The sequence below is a fragment of the Coenobita brevimanus genome, chromosome 34, assembly GCF_032717465.1.
Source record: "Coenobita brevimanus isolate Jiangsu-jjx chromosome 34, ASM3271746v2, whole genome shotgun sequence".
Taxonomy (NCBI): Eukaryota; Metazoa; Arthropoda; class Malacostraca; order Decapoda; family Coenobitidae; genus Coenobita; species Coenobita brevimanus.
The window spans coordinates 1,762,126-1,777,097 of NC_136987.1; the positions used below are offsets into that span (position 1 = coordinate 1,762,126).

The window sequence follows — 14,972 nt, forward strand, 5'->3', positions numbered from 1 at the left end:
CATAATGTGCGAGCAGAAAGCGCAGAAAGTCATAGCACAGCCTTTTGTGTATGTGTGTGTCCAAGATATGGTCAAAACACGACTTTGACAATATTACGCAGGTGGAGAAATTGCCCATTTCATAAAAGAACGTACTACGCTGCTACGATCGTGAAAACGCGGCCTGAGGCCAAAAATTATGGAGTATTTAGTCATTACACAAGACAGCTGGTCATAACATGGTAAAAAACAGACAAAATGCGGACAGACTTAGTCATAGCGCGCATTGCACCTGCCCGTGACATATCCCCTGATCCTCCCTGCCTCTTGGCAATTTACCCAGACCAAGCCACAGGTTATGCCAATTTTGCTAGATACTAAAATGCATGTATGAGATTTGGTACTTATGGTAGTGCTAAGTACATTTGGTACAACTTAAGTAAGATAATTTTAAGTAAGATAATTTTGTGAGTTCAGTTCTTGCAAATTAAACTGTCATACAAATTATACTGCTTGGCTGACTTGTTCATTATTCACGATTACTGAATTCGTGCGTATCTGAAAAGTGAGAAATACATAATCACTACATGCTGACAACTTCTTAATAGCTTTCTTTTCCCCTTTATTGTTGGTGACTAATGGCTTGCAAAAATAGTCTCTGCATTTTTTTTTTTTTTTTTTGTGAGCACCGAAAGCGATTCCTGGCAAAATATGTGTGAGGCTGGGCGGCCATTATTCAACTTGTGGTTCTCCATTCCTTGCTCATTTTCCTATTTTTCCTCAGCTTTCTGATCTTCTTCTATCACACCCTCCACATTCTCATCAACAACTGTCTAAACAACCATTCTTAGGATTGTAGCTGGCAAAATACACCTATTGTGTCAGTTATTATTATCGTTATTGCATCAGTGTTGTTATTTTATGTACTGGGTATGTCAGTTATGTTCGTACAGGTAGCCTACATTCCAGAATGCTCTAGATTATCGGAATAATTGCTGGACAGTATTGGAGAATTCGGTCAAAGTATGGTAATAGTCCGGGGTATGGTATGTGGGGCCGGACTTTTGCCATTCCCGGACTGGTCTACCCCCCTTTTAAATCTGGCAAATCGAGGGTCAAATATAAACATATATATATATATATATATATATTTATTGTGAGAAGTGCATGATCAGGGATTTGGAACCCCTTTTTAACATGACAGCGTCCGGACTGACTCTATCTGATACGTTTATGTGAAGCTACAGAATGTGGTGAATGTTTTTGACGTATCCGATAGAGCCAGGATTTCAGGAGCTTGAATTATGAGTATATGGAAGCATGGCCTATTGGATTGGCCAAATTTGGGCTGTCTGGACATTGCTACTCCTCACCCTGCTCTAGGGTGGGAAAGGAAATCCAGATGATATATATATATATATATATATATATATATATATATATATATATATATATATATATATATATATATATATATATATATATATATATATATATATATATATATATATATATATATAGTGTTATGTTATTTGTATAATCTTCATAATGACACTGCACAAAAAACATACAACACAATATCATGTGGCATATGCAGAAATAAACTGTTAAGGAAGAAGTGTTAATAGTTCTTTCATTTTAACCTGGCCCAGTGTTTCATCCCTTTGCAGCTTATTTCACACACAGCTGTAGCAGAATAAGAAAATACTATGGTTCGACATCTCCACAATACTCCTTCATGATTAACAGCATTATAGCAGTGATCTCTAATTACAACTCAAGACAGAGATCACAATTCTAGGCCAAGTTAAGGAGTAAAGTAAGCTTTCCCAATGCATTAGAATACAGCACTAAGAGACTGACTCACCTTTGATGTTGGCCAGTCTGTCCCTCAGGAAGGCTGCATTCAAACACTACACTATTATTACACAAAGGGGACACTGAACTTTATCAATGCATTTATATCGTCTGCTTATCTATCATCCAATCCTCTACTGCCCTACCAGAAGTGTACGGGTCTGGAACAAGGTTGCTTAGTGCAAGAGCGATCAACTGCTTGTCTGAACGGAATGTGAGCAATAAAACCCAACCACTCCTTGGATGTCGACCTTTAGGAGCAACATCCCAAGCATCAGATGATACTATTCAGGTTAAGGAAGATATTTCACACTAAGAGGCTCGACTTTTCTATCTTTTATCTACCTACAAACAATCTAAATCCCAGAAGGAGTGGTCCTTCTTTTCTATCTATCTATTGCCAGACACCTTAGTCCTAGAAGGGGAAGCCTCGAATGAATTGCCTCATGTCATCCTGTCCTCTCCCCTCTCTCTAACTCACATTCCCTCCCCCATTCTTTCTATACCTGTCTACCCCATTCATCCACCTCATCTCCAGCCTACCCTTCCTTCCCCCACCTCACTAAACATACACCATCTAGTCAGTCTCTCATTCTCCATCCTTTCCATTCATTCATTCATCATCTAATCCAGTGTTGCCCCATGAGGTGTGTAGGACCCCAGGGTTAGGCAAGTTTGTTCTGACATTTAAGATGAGAGTGACCATCCTCACTCATCCCTGAGTGGAATTACATGAGCAGTAAACCCCAACAATACCCTGGATATGGACCTGCACTGGCTCAATCTGATTGAAGTGCCTTAATTGCCCATTAAATCACCGGGTGCCATAATTTGCTTATACAGTTATCACCCAGCATAACAAATGGTTTCCTGGTGTACAGGAAACCATTTGGCTTGTCACTCAAGTGTAGAGTCACCCATAGAAAGAAGGAAGAGGAGAGAAAGAAGGAATGAAATGAAGGAAGAGAAGAGGAAAGAGCAGCACTACATCGAGTGAGTGGTCAGCGCCCCTACAAACCACTCCAACTTGTATAAAATAATTTGTTAACTAAAATAGTTTTCTGCACCACTTTCTCACCAACACATGGACTACTATCCTCATACCTTCCTGTTTCACATTTTTCTTTTTCCTTTCATTATTACACTATTTTTTCTCTAACCTTGCCTAAATTTCCCACCTCTCCATTTTGAATGTCTAGTTGTAACAATGGATTAACACTAGATTATGATGCTAGTTACAAAGAAATGCTATGAAGATGTGAGGCCATAGCCCTGTCTTCTTCTACCAGTGACATATGTGAAACAAGCTGTAAAAGCATGAAAATGCAGGCCAGGTTATTGTAAAATGGGGCACAGCTGTTTTTTTTTTTTTTTTTTCCTGCACTTCACACATGAAATATGTATGTTGTCAGACATTTCAATTCTGAAGGGAGTGACCACAAATCATGCTCTCCCTCCAACTCAAACCATGCTTATTCAGTATACCTCTCTACCCCATCCCTCCACCTCATCCTTGCTCTCCCCTCACCCCTCCATCTCACTCCCATACAAGTATACTCTCCTCCATATTGTTTCTTTCAGTTTAAAAAAGACTCTCATACTGAAGGGGTTATGGGGCACTGAGTATAAATGGGAAAAGATGCCTTAGAAGAAAACACATCTCCATGACATCAAGCTAAGACTCATGGTATGAGATAATATTTATGTACAACAGTGTTAAGGTCCAAACTATAGTTCCTTCACTTTAACTTGAATTAGATTTTTGTTTTTGTGTGGCTTATTTTGCATATCTCAATAGCAAACTATGATCGTGCTATGGCTCTGCATCCTTTGCATAGCACTTCTTCATGACTACATTGTATTCTAGTATTAATCTACTGATACAAATCTGGATTAAAGAGAGAGAGAGAGAGAGAGAGAGAGAGAGCAAATTTAGGTTGTTAAAGTGAAGAGTACAACTCACAGCAATCAATCCCAACACAATATCAGGACCCACAACTAACCTCATCTGTTGGCGTCTGAGTTCCTCTCGCTCCCGTTCCAGCCTCTCTCGTTCCATACGCTGGTGTTCTCGCTCCAACCGCAGTAGCTCATGTTTCTGTCGCTCTATCTCCTCTCGCTCCAATCTCAGCTTCTCTCTCTCCCTGCACATCACAAATATAACAAGTTCTATACATCAGAATTATTTCAAACTGCTACCACAATATCCATCTACTTCGACATACTATACATGTACCTAACACCTTCCCTTGTTTCGTTTATAAAGGCTCCAACATGCTTGCATACGTTGGCCTTGGTCATCTGATGGCAGCTCTCCATGCTGCTCGATCTCTGGCAGCCTCCCTATTTAGTCCATTATCCCAAAGGTCAAACTCAGTGACCTAGTCCCAGGTCTTTTTTTGGTCTACCTCTCGCAACCCTACCTCTTACGTTAACCTTTCTTACTTTCTGTACTCAGTCGTCATCCCCCATCCTCTTCACATGACCAAACCATCTCAATCTAGCTCTCCTCATCACAACACAAATATACTACAGCCCCATACTACCTGTCAACTCTTCCATTGTAAGCCTAGCTCCCCCAGGCCTAACATTCAAGGACGCACTGCAGGTCAACCTAATCACTGTCATTTCTGTATGTCTGAGCCTGTGAATATCCTCTTCCTTTACTGCCCAGGTCTCACCATCATACAGCATTACATTCCTAACAGGACCTGGAGCGGTGGCATCTTCATTGTTGGTATACTCCCCAGGCGCTGTCAAAATGGAGAAAGAGGACAGCAGGGAGGCCAAACCAGTGCAAGCTCCCCCGGGCCCCTCATGGGACCCGAGAACCTAGGAGTGGCTTCAGTCACCCAGGCAAGTACCACATCTCCCAACACCACACACACACAACACAGTTTTTTCTATACCAAGAAATGACTCTCCGGAGGTCATTTCTTGAAGACTTCTTCTAGCCAGTGACATCGAGAGCAATCCAGGACCCATCAACAAATACATAGGTCCAACATGCTCAAAATACATCAGTTCGAGTCGACAGACAAAGCGTTCAATTCAGTGCAGTTCCTGCAAAAACTGGACCCATTTCACCGGCACAACACTTGCATCCAGAGAACATTGCACAAGCATCTGGACCTGCTTCTTATGCTCCTTCCTCCCACCCTCTAACACCCTCACCAGCCCCTCTCTTACTCCTTCCGCACCTCCTCTACCTAACCTACCAATCCTTCCCACACTATCCAATCCTCCAACCCCTCCCATTCCACCCGAATTCAATCCACCTGTGCGAGTGTCACGTTTCCTGACACTGCATTCCTTCTCTGAACACCGATACTGATACCACAAAATTGGACCGATACCGATTGCGGTGCCAGTAGGCAGAAGACTGTGTGTGGATTGTGAGGGAGGGTGGAACCTGCCATCTGAGGGCTGTGGCAGGGCCCCGAGTCGCTGATGCCAGGCTACCAACCTGTCTCGTACATGTCTATGGTGGCAGATGTGACTCATTACCAAAGATTGTACTGTATTACTACACACCATGTACTCAAAATAATATGATACTAAATAACTGGATATTACCAATAATTTATTTTTCATCCCTATAATACATCCAAATTCTATCTTAAAAAATAACTTCCAGTGAGTGATATGCCACACACTAAATACTTTTAAGTATTGGCTGTATCGGCAGAAAATCAGTGGATACCGATTCTGATACTCTAAAAATGGGCGGATGCCACTGATACACGTACATTGGTACATCTCTACATTTCTTATTTTCACCTGACAAAACTGAATCTCTCATACAGTTCCAATTGTAAATCGTGACTGCATGAAATTTGATGAGCCTCAGTTACGAGGTAGCGAAATCAACCCAATAATCTGACTGCACTTGGCCATCAACTGAGCTGAAAGGGGTTAAGGGTCCCCGTTAGGACTCTTTAGAATGTGGGATTTCCTTTCTTTGTAGTTTTTGTCCCCACAGAGGTTTTGAGAACTACCCTCTGTACCATTTGTTTATATGCAAATATAAGTGAGAGTAGTTCAAATACTTGTCTCCAAATGCAATGTTCCTCACAATGGAATGACCCTACAGTATATCATACACGGCTAACATTTATCTTACCTTGCTAGTCTCTCCGCCTTCTCCCTCTGTCGCCGCTCAATCCTCGCCTCGTTCTCCCGCCTCCGCCGCTCCTCCTCCCTCATCATCCTGTCTCGTACCCTCATCCTCTGTCGTTCTCTTTCCTCCACAATCTGTTCAGAAAAACTGATATCAGATAGTGGTAGAACTAATCAAAATTATGGATCATGAATACTTATGCATTTAACTCTTGTAGCCATTCAAACTCATGCTCACAAATGGTACAGTGTAGTTCTCAAAACCTCTTTAAGGACCAAAAACTACAGCAAATGGAAATCCCACATTCTAAAGAGTCCTGACTGAGACCTTTAACCCCTTTCAGCTCAGTTGATGGCCAAATGCAGTCAGACTATTGAGTTGATTTCATGGGTAACCAAAAAGACCTATTCCTACCTAATAACTATGCATCATCAAATTTCATGCAATCATGATTTACAAAGGAACTGTATAAGAAGCCCAGTTTTGTCAGATGAAAATAAATCAACTGTAGTAATATCTGTCCGAAGCTAAGTGTTTTCCTGGGATATGCATTCTCTCTGAGCTGAGTCTGTGGTCCTACTGCTTATCAGAGGGACGCCGAAGACCTCATTCCCATCTCTCCACCTCCTCTTCAGTTTAACCCTCCACTCTCTCTCTCTCTCTCTCACACACACACACACACACACACACACACACTCTTTTTCTCCCCTAAGCACTTTATCTGTATGGTAAAACACTTCATCCTATTTTCCCACCTAAGGATCGAGTGCAGTAGGGCCCAGTGATAGAGAGAGAGAGAGAGAGAGAGAGAGGGGAGAAATAAATAATTCTCCAGCTCAAACATACACTGTCAGTCTCATCACCCTCTCACTCCCCATTCTCTCCTTATGACCAAACCAATGCAAGAACTACTACATCCAATACCCAGACCTGTTTAAAGCTGAGTACATCCCGGGATGGTCCCCTGTGCGTGCTGTTTGAACTGGGTCTGTGGTCCAGCCTCCTGTCAATGGGACGCCGTGGCACTCTCCGATCATGGTCCTTGCTGGTCCGCACAGGGTCCTTGGAGTGGGAGCGCTTCTTCTCTCCCTCCTTCCCTCCCTTGTTCTCCGAGGTCCCCTCCTTCTTCTCTCCACTCACATTCTTCTTGTCAGCGTCTTTTTTCTCCCCTTCTTTCTTCTTCTCCCCTACCGAGTCCTTCTTGGAGGATTCTGAGGGCTTACGTGCCGAGGATGAGGATGAGGAAGAGGAAGAGGGCTTGTTCCTTGTTGACCCTCCTGGTTCACCCTTGGCCTGGTAAAATAAAGTTGGCAGTATCATTATTGTGGCTCCTTTCCTTAAGATAGAGTGTGATAAAAAGATACACAAATAAATGAATAAACTCACCATCAGCATGGACATTATAGAGGTAATACATAAACATTATCATCAACCTTACAATTTAGCATAAAATGATGATGATCCCATAAGCCTGTCATATAGTCGTACCACTGACTAGTATACCATACCTTGTTACTGCTTCTTATATATATATACCAACAGCATCATGCAGACCTTTCTCCAAGTCTCGAACTACTGACTTTCCACACCCGTGCAAACCAGTAAAGTAATCCAGATCTAACCACCTTGATATTTATGCAGCTTTAGAGCTGTGTGTGACAGAGGTGCAAGCTGTGGGGCAGCACCATAACCATCAACAATTTGTCACAATTTATGTCACACCAAAGAAAGGGAAAATCATCCAGAAGAGGTGCTATGAAGTCTCATATGCCACCCAAAATCAGACAATTTATCACAACCATCCACTTTCTTGGTCTACCTTGCTCCCCCCCCTAATCCTCCCATTCACTCATTTAGTCACGCTAAATTAATTCACACACGAGAGGTCCAAAGTTATAATCACATTACAAAAAACTAACCTTCTCAACCTGTATCATGCGGCCATGGAGCTCTGTGTGGTTGAGCTGAGAGATGCACTTGGCTGCGTCCTCACTGCTCATCATTGTCACAAACCCATAGCATTTAGCGCCAGGTGTCTTGGCATTTGTGACAATCTTGGCACTTGTCACCTGTGTGAAAATTACTGGTTAGGAGAGGACAGAAGATCAGCGATTTTAATGCCCTGGAAAGACGAAAGAGGAAAGAGGAAATTATAGAGGTATAAATCTTTTAGATCAGATAATGAAGGTAATGGAGAGAGTTTTAGAAGGTTTGTTTAGAGAAAGAGTGAATATTGATGAGATGCAGTTTGGGTTTATGCCAGGTAGGGGGACCACTGATGCCATATTCATTGTTCGAAAGCTTCAGGAAAAATTATTGGTAGGAGAAGGGATCTTTATTTTGTTTTTGTTGATTTGGAAAAGGCCTTTGACAGAGTCCCTAGAGAGGTGGTGAAGTGGGCAATGAGAAAGCTTGGGTTGGAGGAGTGGCTGGTTAGGGTGGTTATGGCCATGTATGTGGGTGCTCACACCCAGGTAAGAGTGAATGGAGATTTGAGTGATGAGTTTTCTGTGAATGTTGGTGTGCATCAGGGGTCAGTCTTGAGTCCCATGTTGTTTATCATGGTACTTGAAGCCCTTTCCAGTGATTTTAGAAACGGACTCCCGTGGGAGTTGTTGTATGCTGATGATTTGGTGTTGATTGCAGAGAATGGAAGGGAGGCGGAGGAAAGGTTTAGGAAGTGGAGAGATGGTATGGGGCAAAAGGGTTTAAAGGTAAATGCAGATAAAACAAAAGTGATGATATCTAGGGTTGGTGGCGGTACTGTCAAAGACGAGGGAGAGTGGCCATGTGCAGTTTGACACAAGGGTGTGGGAAGTAATTCCATCTTGTGCGGTGTGTGTGATAAATGGGTGCATAAGAGATGTAGTGGTATCAGAGGTAGACAGCGAGATAATGCTGATTTTATGTGTATGGCGTGCCGGGGTGAGCAGGTGGAGAGTGTCAGACGTGAAAGGATTGAACTTGCTGGTGAATCTCTTGAGTGTGTGGAAGAGTTTTGTTATTTGGGAGACATGTGTGCTGGAGGTGGGGCTGGAGCTAGCTCTGTGGCTAGGGTGAGAAGTGGTTGGAAGAAGTTCAGGGAGCTCTTGCCTCTCCTGACATTGAGAGGGCTCTCCCTACGTGTTAAGGGGTCTTTGTATGCAGCATGTGTTAGGAGTGTAATGCTGTATGGCAGTGAGACCTGGGCAGTGAAGGAGGAATATATTCGTCGGCTCAGACGTACAGAGATGACAATGATTAGGTGGATGTGCAGTGCGTCCAAGGCCTGGAGGGGCTGGGTTTGTAATGGAAGAATTGACAGGTAGGATGGGACTGAAGTGTATTGGTGTTGTGATGAGGAGAGGTAGATTGAGGTGGTTTGGACATGTGGAGAGGATGGGGGATGATAATTGGGTGAGGAAGGTGAGAAGTGTTAATATTGGGGGTGGGGTTATGAGGGGTAGACTGAGAAAGACATGGGACGAGGTCATTAAGTGTGACCTTAGGGTTAAGGGACTGAACAGGGAGGCTGCAATGGATCGTGAAGCGTGGAGAGCCGCCATTAGGCGACCAAGGCCGACACATGCAAGCATGTTGGAGCCTTTAAAAACGAAACGAAACAAAACGAAAACGAAACGATAAACCTGCAGAATTTAGCATTCAGGATTCTGGCATTTGATGAACTTGGCACTTCCTACCTGCATGAGAAAAATTTAATGAATGAAAATATGGATACCTGCATTACTTTTGTTAAACAGGAGTAAACAAGACTATGAGACTCACTAGCCAAACCTGTTATCTCTGAGGTAACAATTTCTAAACATGAAAAAACCATCACACAGAATCAACAACACTACAATACCTGAAAAAAACAACAACTTACTACACAATTTATTTAAACTGTACACATGACACTGTTCTAACCCAGTTACTAATAGTAATCTCCATTTATTCTTACTCCCCTGATAAAGTTTCTCATGAGATATTCAAACCGCAGGGACTGTATACACCCATATCACGATATCCGGCAGCATTGCGTGCTGGTGGGAGTGTTTGGCCAGCAAATATGTCAGATATCAAAGAAATTTTCCCATAAGATACTGAAGAAAAGCTAGAGATACATTCTGGGCCCAAACCCAAACTCTCATATACCTTAATCAATAGAGACTGACACAGAAACACCAAAGGTAATGTTATTATCCTCGTAAACAAAACTACTGTTAAAATATCAGATATCAAACATCACACGAAGGAAGATATTCAAGCCAACAGACACAGCTAGAGTGGGAGAGTGAACAAGCAGGCCAGGCAGGTATAGGTCAGGGAGGGCGGGGGGATGGGGAGGGAGACAAGCTGGGGTGGGGGAGGGAGGGGGGTAGGGATGGAGACAAGCAAGGGTGGAGGAGGGTGGGGGGGACAGGGTGGGAGACAAGCAGGGGTGGAGGAAAGTAGGGGGATGGGAAGGGAGAATAACCGGCATGAGGGACTGGAAAGGAGACAAGACAGCCATACTGCCCTACTCCCTCCTCCTCTCTCTCACTCTCTTACACACACACACACACACACACACACACACACACACACACACACACACACACACTGGGGAGACAAGTTGGGGAGGAGGAGGGTGGGGGAGGGCAGGGAGACAGAGAGGAAGACAAGCCTGGCTGTCCTGAGCATGGTGGGGGATGGAGGAAGAAGAGAGGGGATGGAGGGAAGACAGGGAGAGCTGTGCGCACCATCACATCCGCGTTCAGATGCGCTCATTTCAAATTTAGGGAGCGGTGGAAGGTTCTGACTAGCGAATCGATGACCATTCGGATTATGGGAATGTTCCCCAATTTCTTATGTTCAGTGTAGCAAGTTGTCGGTTATCAATGCACCACATATCTGTGTATGCCTGTACAGTGTATGCTGAACCATTCACTATTAACTTCCTTACTAAGTTTTAAAAAATCCTAAGTTTCTACTGAACCCTTCAATATCATATTATGTTCCAAGAGTCAGTAAAATCATCCAGTAGCATTACAGTGATTATTCAGGCTATATGGTGTGCAAGGGTGCCCGAATAATCCAAAATCACGATTAATGCAGCGGAAACAAAACCTTACCAATTCAATTGGTATTCCTCCAGCTTGTTTTGGTATTTTTCTGACCATTTTCAGTTTGGTAAATTACTTTTTCCTGCTGAAAAATTTCCTCCCTGTTATTATCACCACGTTCCTTATGCTGTACCTAAGAAAAGAATGATGAAGGAGAGGAAAGGGCAGACACCCATGAGCAGCACTATATCAAGTGAGTGGATGGTGAGCATCCCCACCTACCAAAGAATAATAATAATAATACAGCATTAACTCACCCTGCCATACTTAGAGAAGACCGACTTAAGATCCTGTGCACGTGTGGATGATGCCAGACCACTGACCCACAGGTTCTTGCCACTGCTGTTGCTGCTACTACCACAGCCCTTGGTCTTGTGATCTGCAGCAGGCAACAATATAAGCACAGTCTGTCCACTTTAACTTAGTTAAAATTTGTATCTCTCCATCCTGAAGGCTGAGTTATAACATAAGACTGATAGCAAGTGAGCTTTATTCCTGTAGCTAGAATTAGGCCTTAAAACTGGGAACATAAACTGAGCATTCACAGTAAAAGGAACTCTTGAATGACCACTGAAACTATCATACTACATATCAATTAAACAATACATTCTGGTGCTGAAGAGGGATGCCTTCATACAATGACATCAGTAGAGCCTAGCTTGGCATTGGAGGACCTGCCTAGCTGCACGTTTCTAAAAAGCCCCTACTTGTAGTGGGATTCAAAACTGTACCAATTCACCTTTGCTCTGTGTGTGTGTGTGTGTGTGTGTGTGTGTGTGTGTGTGTGTGTGTGTGTGTGTGTGTGTGTGTCCATATAATAAAATTATGGTACCTGGTGGTTTAGTGGGTAATCAGCCCTTTGAGATTCCGATGACGATTTTGGGCGTCATTTCAAATCCAACCTCAGAGATTCCGATGACACTTTTAATTGTCATTTTAAGATACTTTTGTAAAATATTCACCATAAACTGTGTGGCAAGCAGTGCGCATGTGGTATGAATCATGGCTTTGTCTCAGGGCAGGGAACCAAGGCAGTTGCACTGTAACTGTCATGACGGTCGGAGGTCACGTAATTGCCTCGCACTTTTTCTCGCACATTCATGTGTCATTTTGACTTTTTATTTTTTTGCTTTCCTTTTTGGAACATTCTACTAAAAACCAGAACTATTCAGCTTCAAAATAACACCATATCAAGCATTCTATAGTGAAAAGTGTATCTACACAGAGCAATCAAAGGAAAAGAATATGCGAACGAGAATCATAACATAATTGCGCATCTTTTTCCTTTCGCTTTACTGAGCATTAAAATGCATAAATAACCATAATCTATACAGTACTGTAAAGGTAATTTATTGTAGTTTCGCACAATTTAAACTAGATTTATATATATCTTTATTAGATTTTTACTGCTGAATATTTTTCTATGGCAAGGTATAAAATTTCTGTTTTTCATCTAACTTCACCTTGTCACTTTGACTTTTCTTTTTCTCTGTTTTCCTTTTTTGAATATACTACAATAAACTACAACTATTCAGCTTTAAAATAACACCACAACCAGCATTCAATTGTAAGATGTATTTACAATGACCAATCAAAGAAAATGATTGCGAAGTGAATGTGCAGCCAAGAATCGTAAAAAAAAAATTGCATCTTTTTCCTTTCACTTTACCATGCAAGAAAATGCAGAAATAACCATAATCTGTACAGCACTGTAAATGTAATTTACTGTAGTTTTACATGGTTTAAATCAAATTTATATACCTTTAAAACTTATTTTTTTGCTGAATATTTTTCTGGGGAGGTATAAAATTTTTTGGTTTTTGCCAAACTTCATCATTTTGACTTTTTATTTCGTTTTCCCTTTTTTGAACATACTGTACTATGATAAAATACAACCATTTAACTTTAAAATGACCCCCAAACCAACATTCTATCATGAAAAGTGTATTTACACATAACGATCAAAGAAAAATATCGCGGCAGGAAGTTGTGGGTCAGTTTGAGAGTAGCTGACTCTAGCACAGACATAATCTGTCCTGCCCAGAAACCTGACAGGGTTAATGTGCTCCAATCAGATTGAGCATGTGTAGGTTTATTGCTCACATAATGCCACTCAGGGATGAGTGAGGCTGGTCACTCTCAGCTTAAATGTCAGGACCAACTTGCTTAGCCCCGGGTTCCTATGCTCCTCATGGGGTGACATAGGATTGGATGATGGATGGATGGAACTAGCATGCAATTTTTCATCATCATCATGTAATCCCGTGTTGCCCCATGAGGAGTGTAGATGCCCAGGGCTAGGAAAGTTGGTCCTGATATTGAAGATGAGCGTGACCAACCTCGCACATCCCTGAGTGGCATTATGTGGGCAATAAACCCCAACCATCCCTTGGATATAAACCTACACAGGCTCTGGTTGAAGCGCCTTAATTACCCACTAAACCACCAGGCGCCATAATCTGGTTATTAGGTTACCACCGTGTAGTAAATGGTTTCCTGGTGTAGGAAACCATTTGGTTTGTCACGCAAGTGTAAAATCACCTGTAGACAGAAGGGAAGGAAAAGAATGAAGGAAAGGAAGACAGAAGAGCAAGGAAGGAAAGAAAGAAGGAAGAGAGGAAAGGGCAGTCACCCAAGGGCAGCACTACATCGAGTGAGTGGATGGTGAGCACCCCCACCTACCTCTTACAATCAATCAAAATTTGCTCTTAAAAATTGCATGCATGAAATATATGCAATTCTTAAGAGCAAATTTTGATTGATTTCCATTCTACCATACAGATATAAAGTCTATAAAAGACTATTTATATCTCTATGATTTTACAGACCTTTGCTGTGAACCTGGGGGTCCCACCAAAGATGTTCCCAATTGGGCCCCACAGCCCCTAATGCCGGCCCTGCTCTATTTCCACACCTCATTTTCTTACACAATAGTTTACCACATTCATCCACCTTCTCCTTGGTCTACCATGCCTCCACCCACCTTCATTTCCATCATCCAGTCCTCTCATCTGGGCATGGCTACTCAGTTGAATAATTTATGGTGAGTCAAAAATTGCCTTCCCCTAAATGACAAGTTGTGTGTGGTAGATGTCAACCATTCCTTGGATTTAAACTTTCACAGGCCACAGCTGTCTGGAGTACCTTAACCACCTAAGCCACCATGCATTTAATAATAGTAATATCACCATCCGGATCTCCTTTCCCACCCCAGGACAGGGTGAGGAGTAGCAGTGTCCAGTCAGCCCATGTTTGCCCAGTGCAATGGGACAAACTTCCTTTCGCTCATCACTCAAGCCCAAAGAATCCTTGCTCCAACTGATAGGCCAAAAAAAATTTCACCACGTCCTGTACCTCCACAAATACCTATCTGATAAGAGTCAATTCGAACACTGTCACATTAAAATGGGGTGCCAAATCCCTGGTTATGCGATTCTCTGCACAAATTCATCAAGCCAGCTCAGTCTCTTATCAGTCCCTTACCCTCACCAAGTTCCATACCTCTCCTCCTCACACACTCATCCACCACATCCCTCCACCTGCTCGTTGGCCTACTTTGCGTCCTCCCGCCTTCAAATTCGCTCTATTGTTATCCATTCTCTCCACATGACCGTACCATCTCAGTACACTCTTTTCGATTCTGGTGTCCACAGAGTTCCTCTCTCCATATCTTTAACCAGTCACATTATTCAGTATCTTATCCACTCTCTGTACTCCACATACATTCCTCAGAGGTCCTGTCTCCACTGCTCTTACTCTTGACTTTTGATTTTCACGCCACACCACATCCTCACATCCATAAGTTAAAGTTGGCACTAACACTCCTGTAAGCCTCGCACAGCTGCAACACTAAAGCCTCTGTTTTTTATCAAGGCCTTCAAAGCACCAGCTACTTTTCTTCCTTGTGTCATTCTACTTTCCACTTCTTTTGC

At 42.5% G+C, this 14,972-nt stretch overlaps 1 protein-coding gene across 1 annotated transcript in view; it reads right to left on the bottom strand.

The window, feature by feature from the left end:
- LOC145396097 (uncharacterized) overlaps positions 1-14,972 on the bottom strand; it is a 41,594-nt gene that overhangs the window by 13,713 nt on the left and 12,909 nt on the right. The window contains exons 8-12 of the mRNA XM_080269563.1: positions 11,298-11,419; positions 7,876-8,025; positions 6,887-7,249; positions 5,960-6,090; positions 3,840-3,980 (exon numbers count right to left, since the gene is read on the bottom strand). Coding sequence (XP_080125689.1) covers positions 3,840-3,980; positions 5,960-6,090; positions 6,887-7,249; positions 7,876-8,025; positions 11,298-11,419 — 907 coding nt within the window. The remainder of the gene's footprint in view (positions 1-3,839; positions 3,981-5,959; positions 6,091-6,886; positions 7,250-7,875; positions 8,026-11,297; positions 11,420-14,972) is intronic.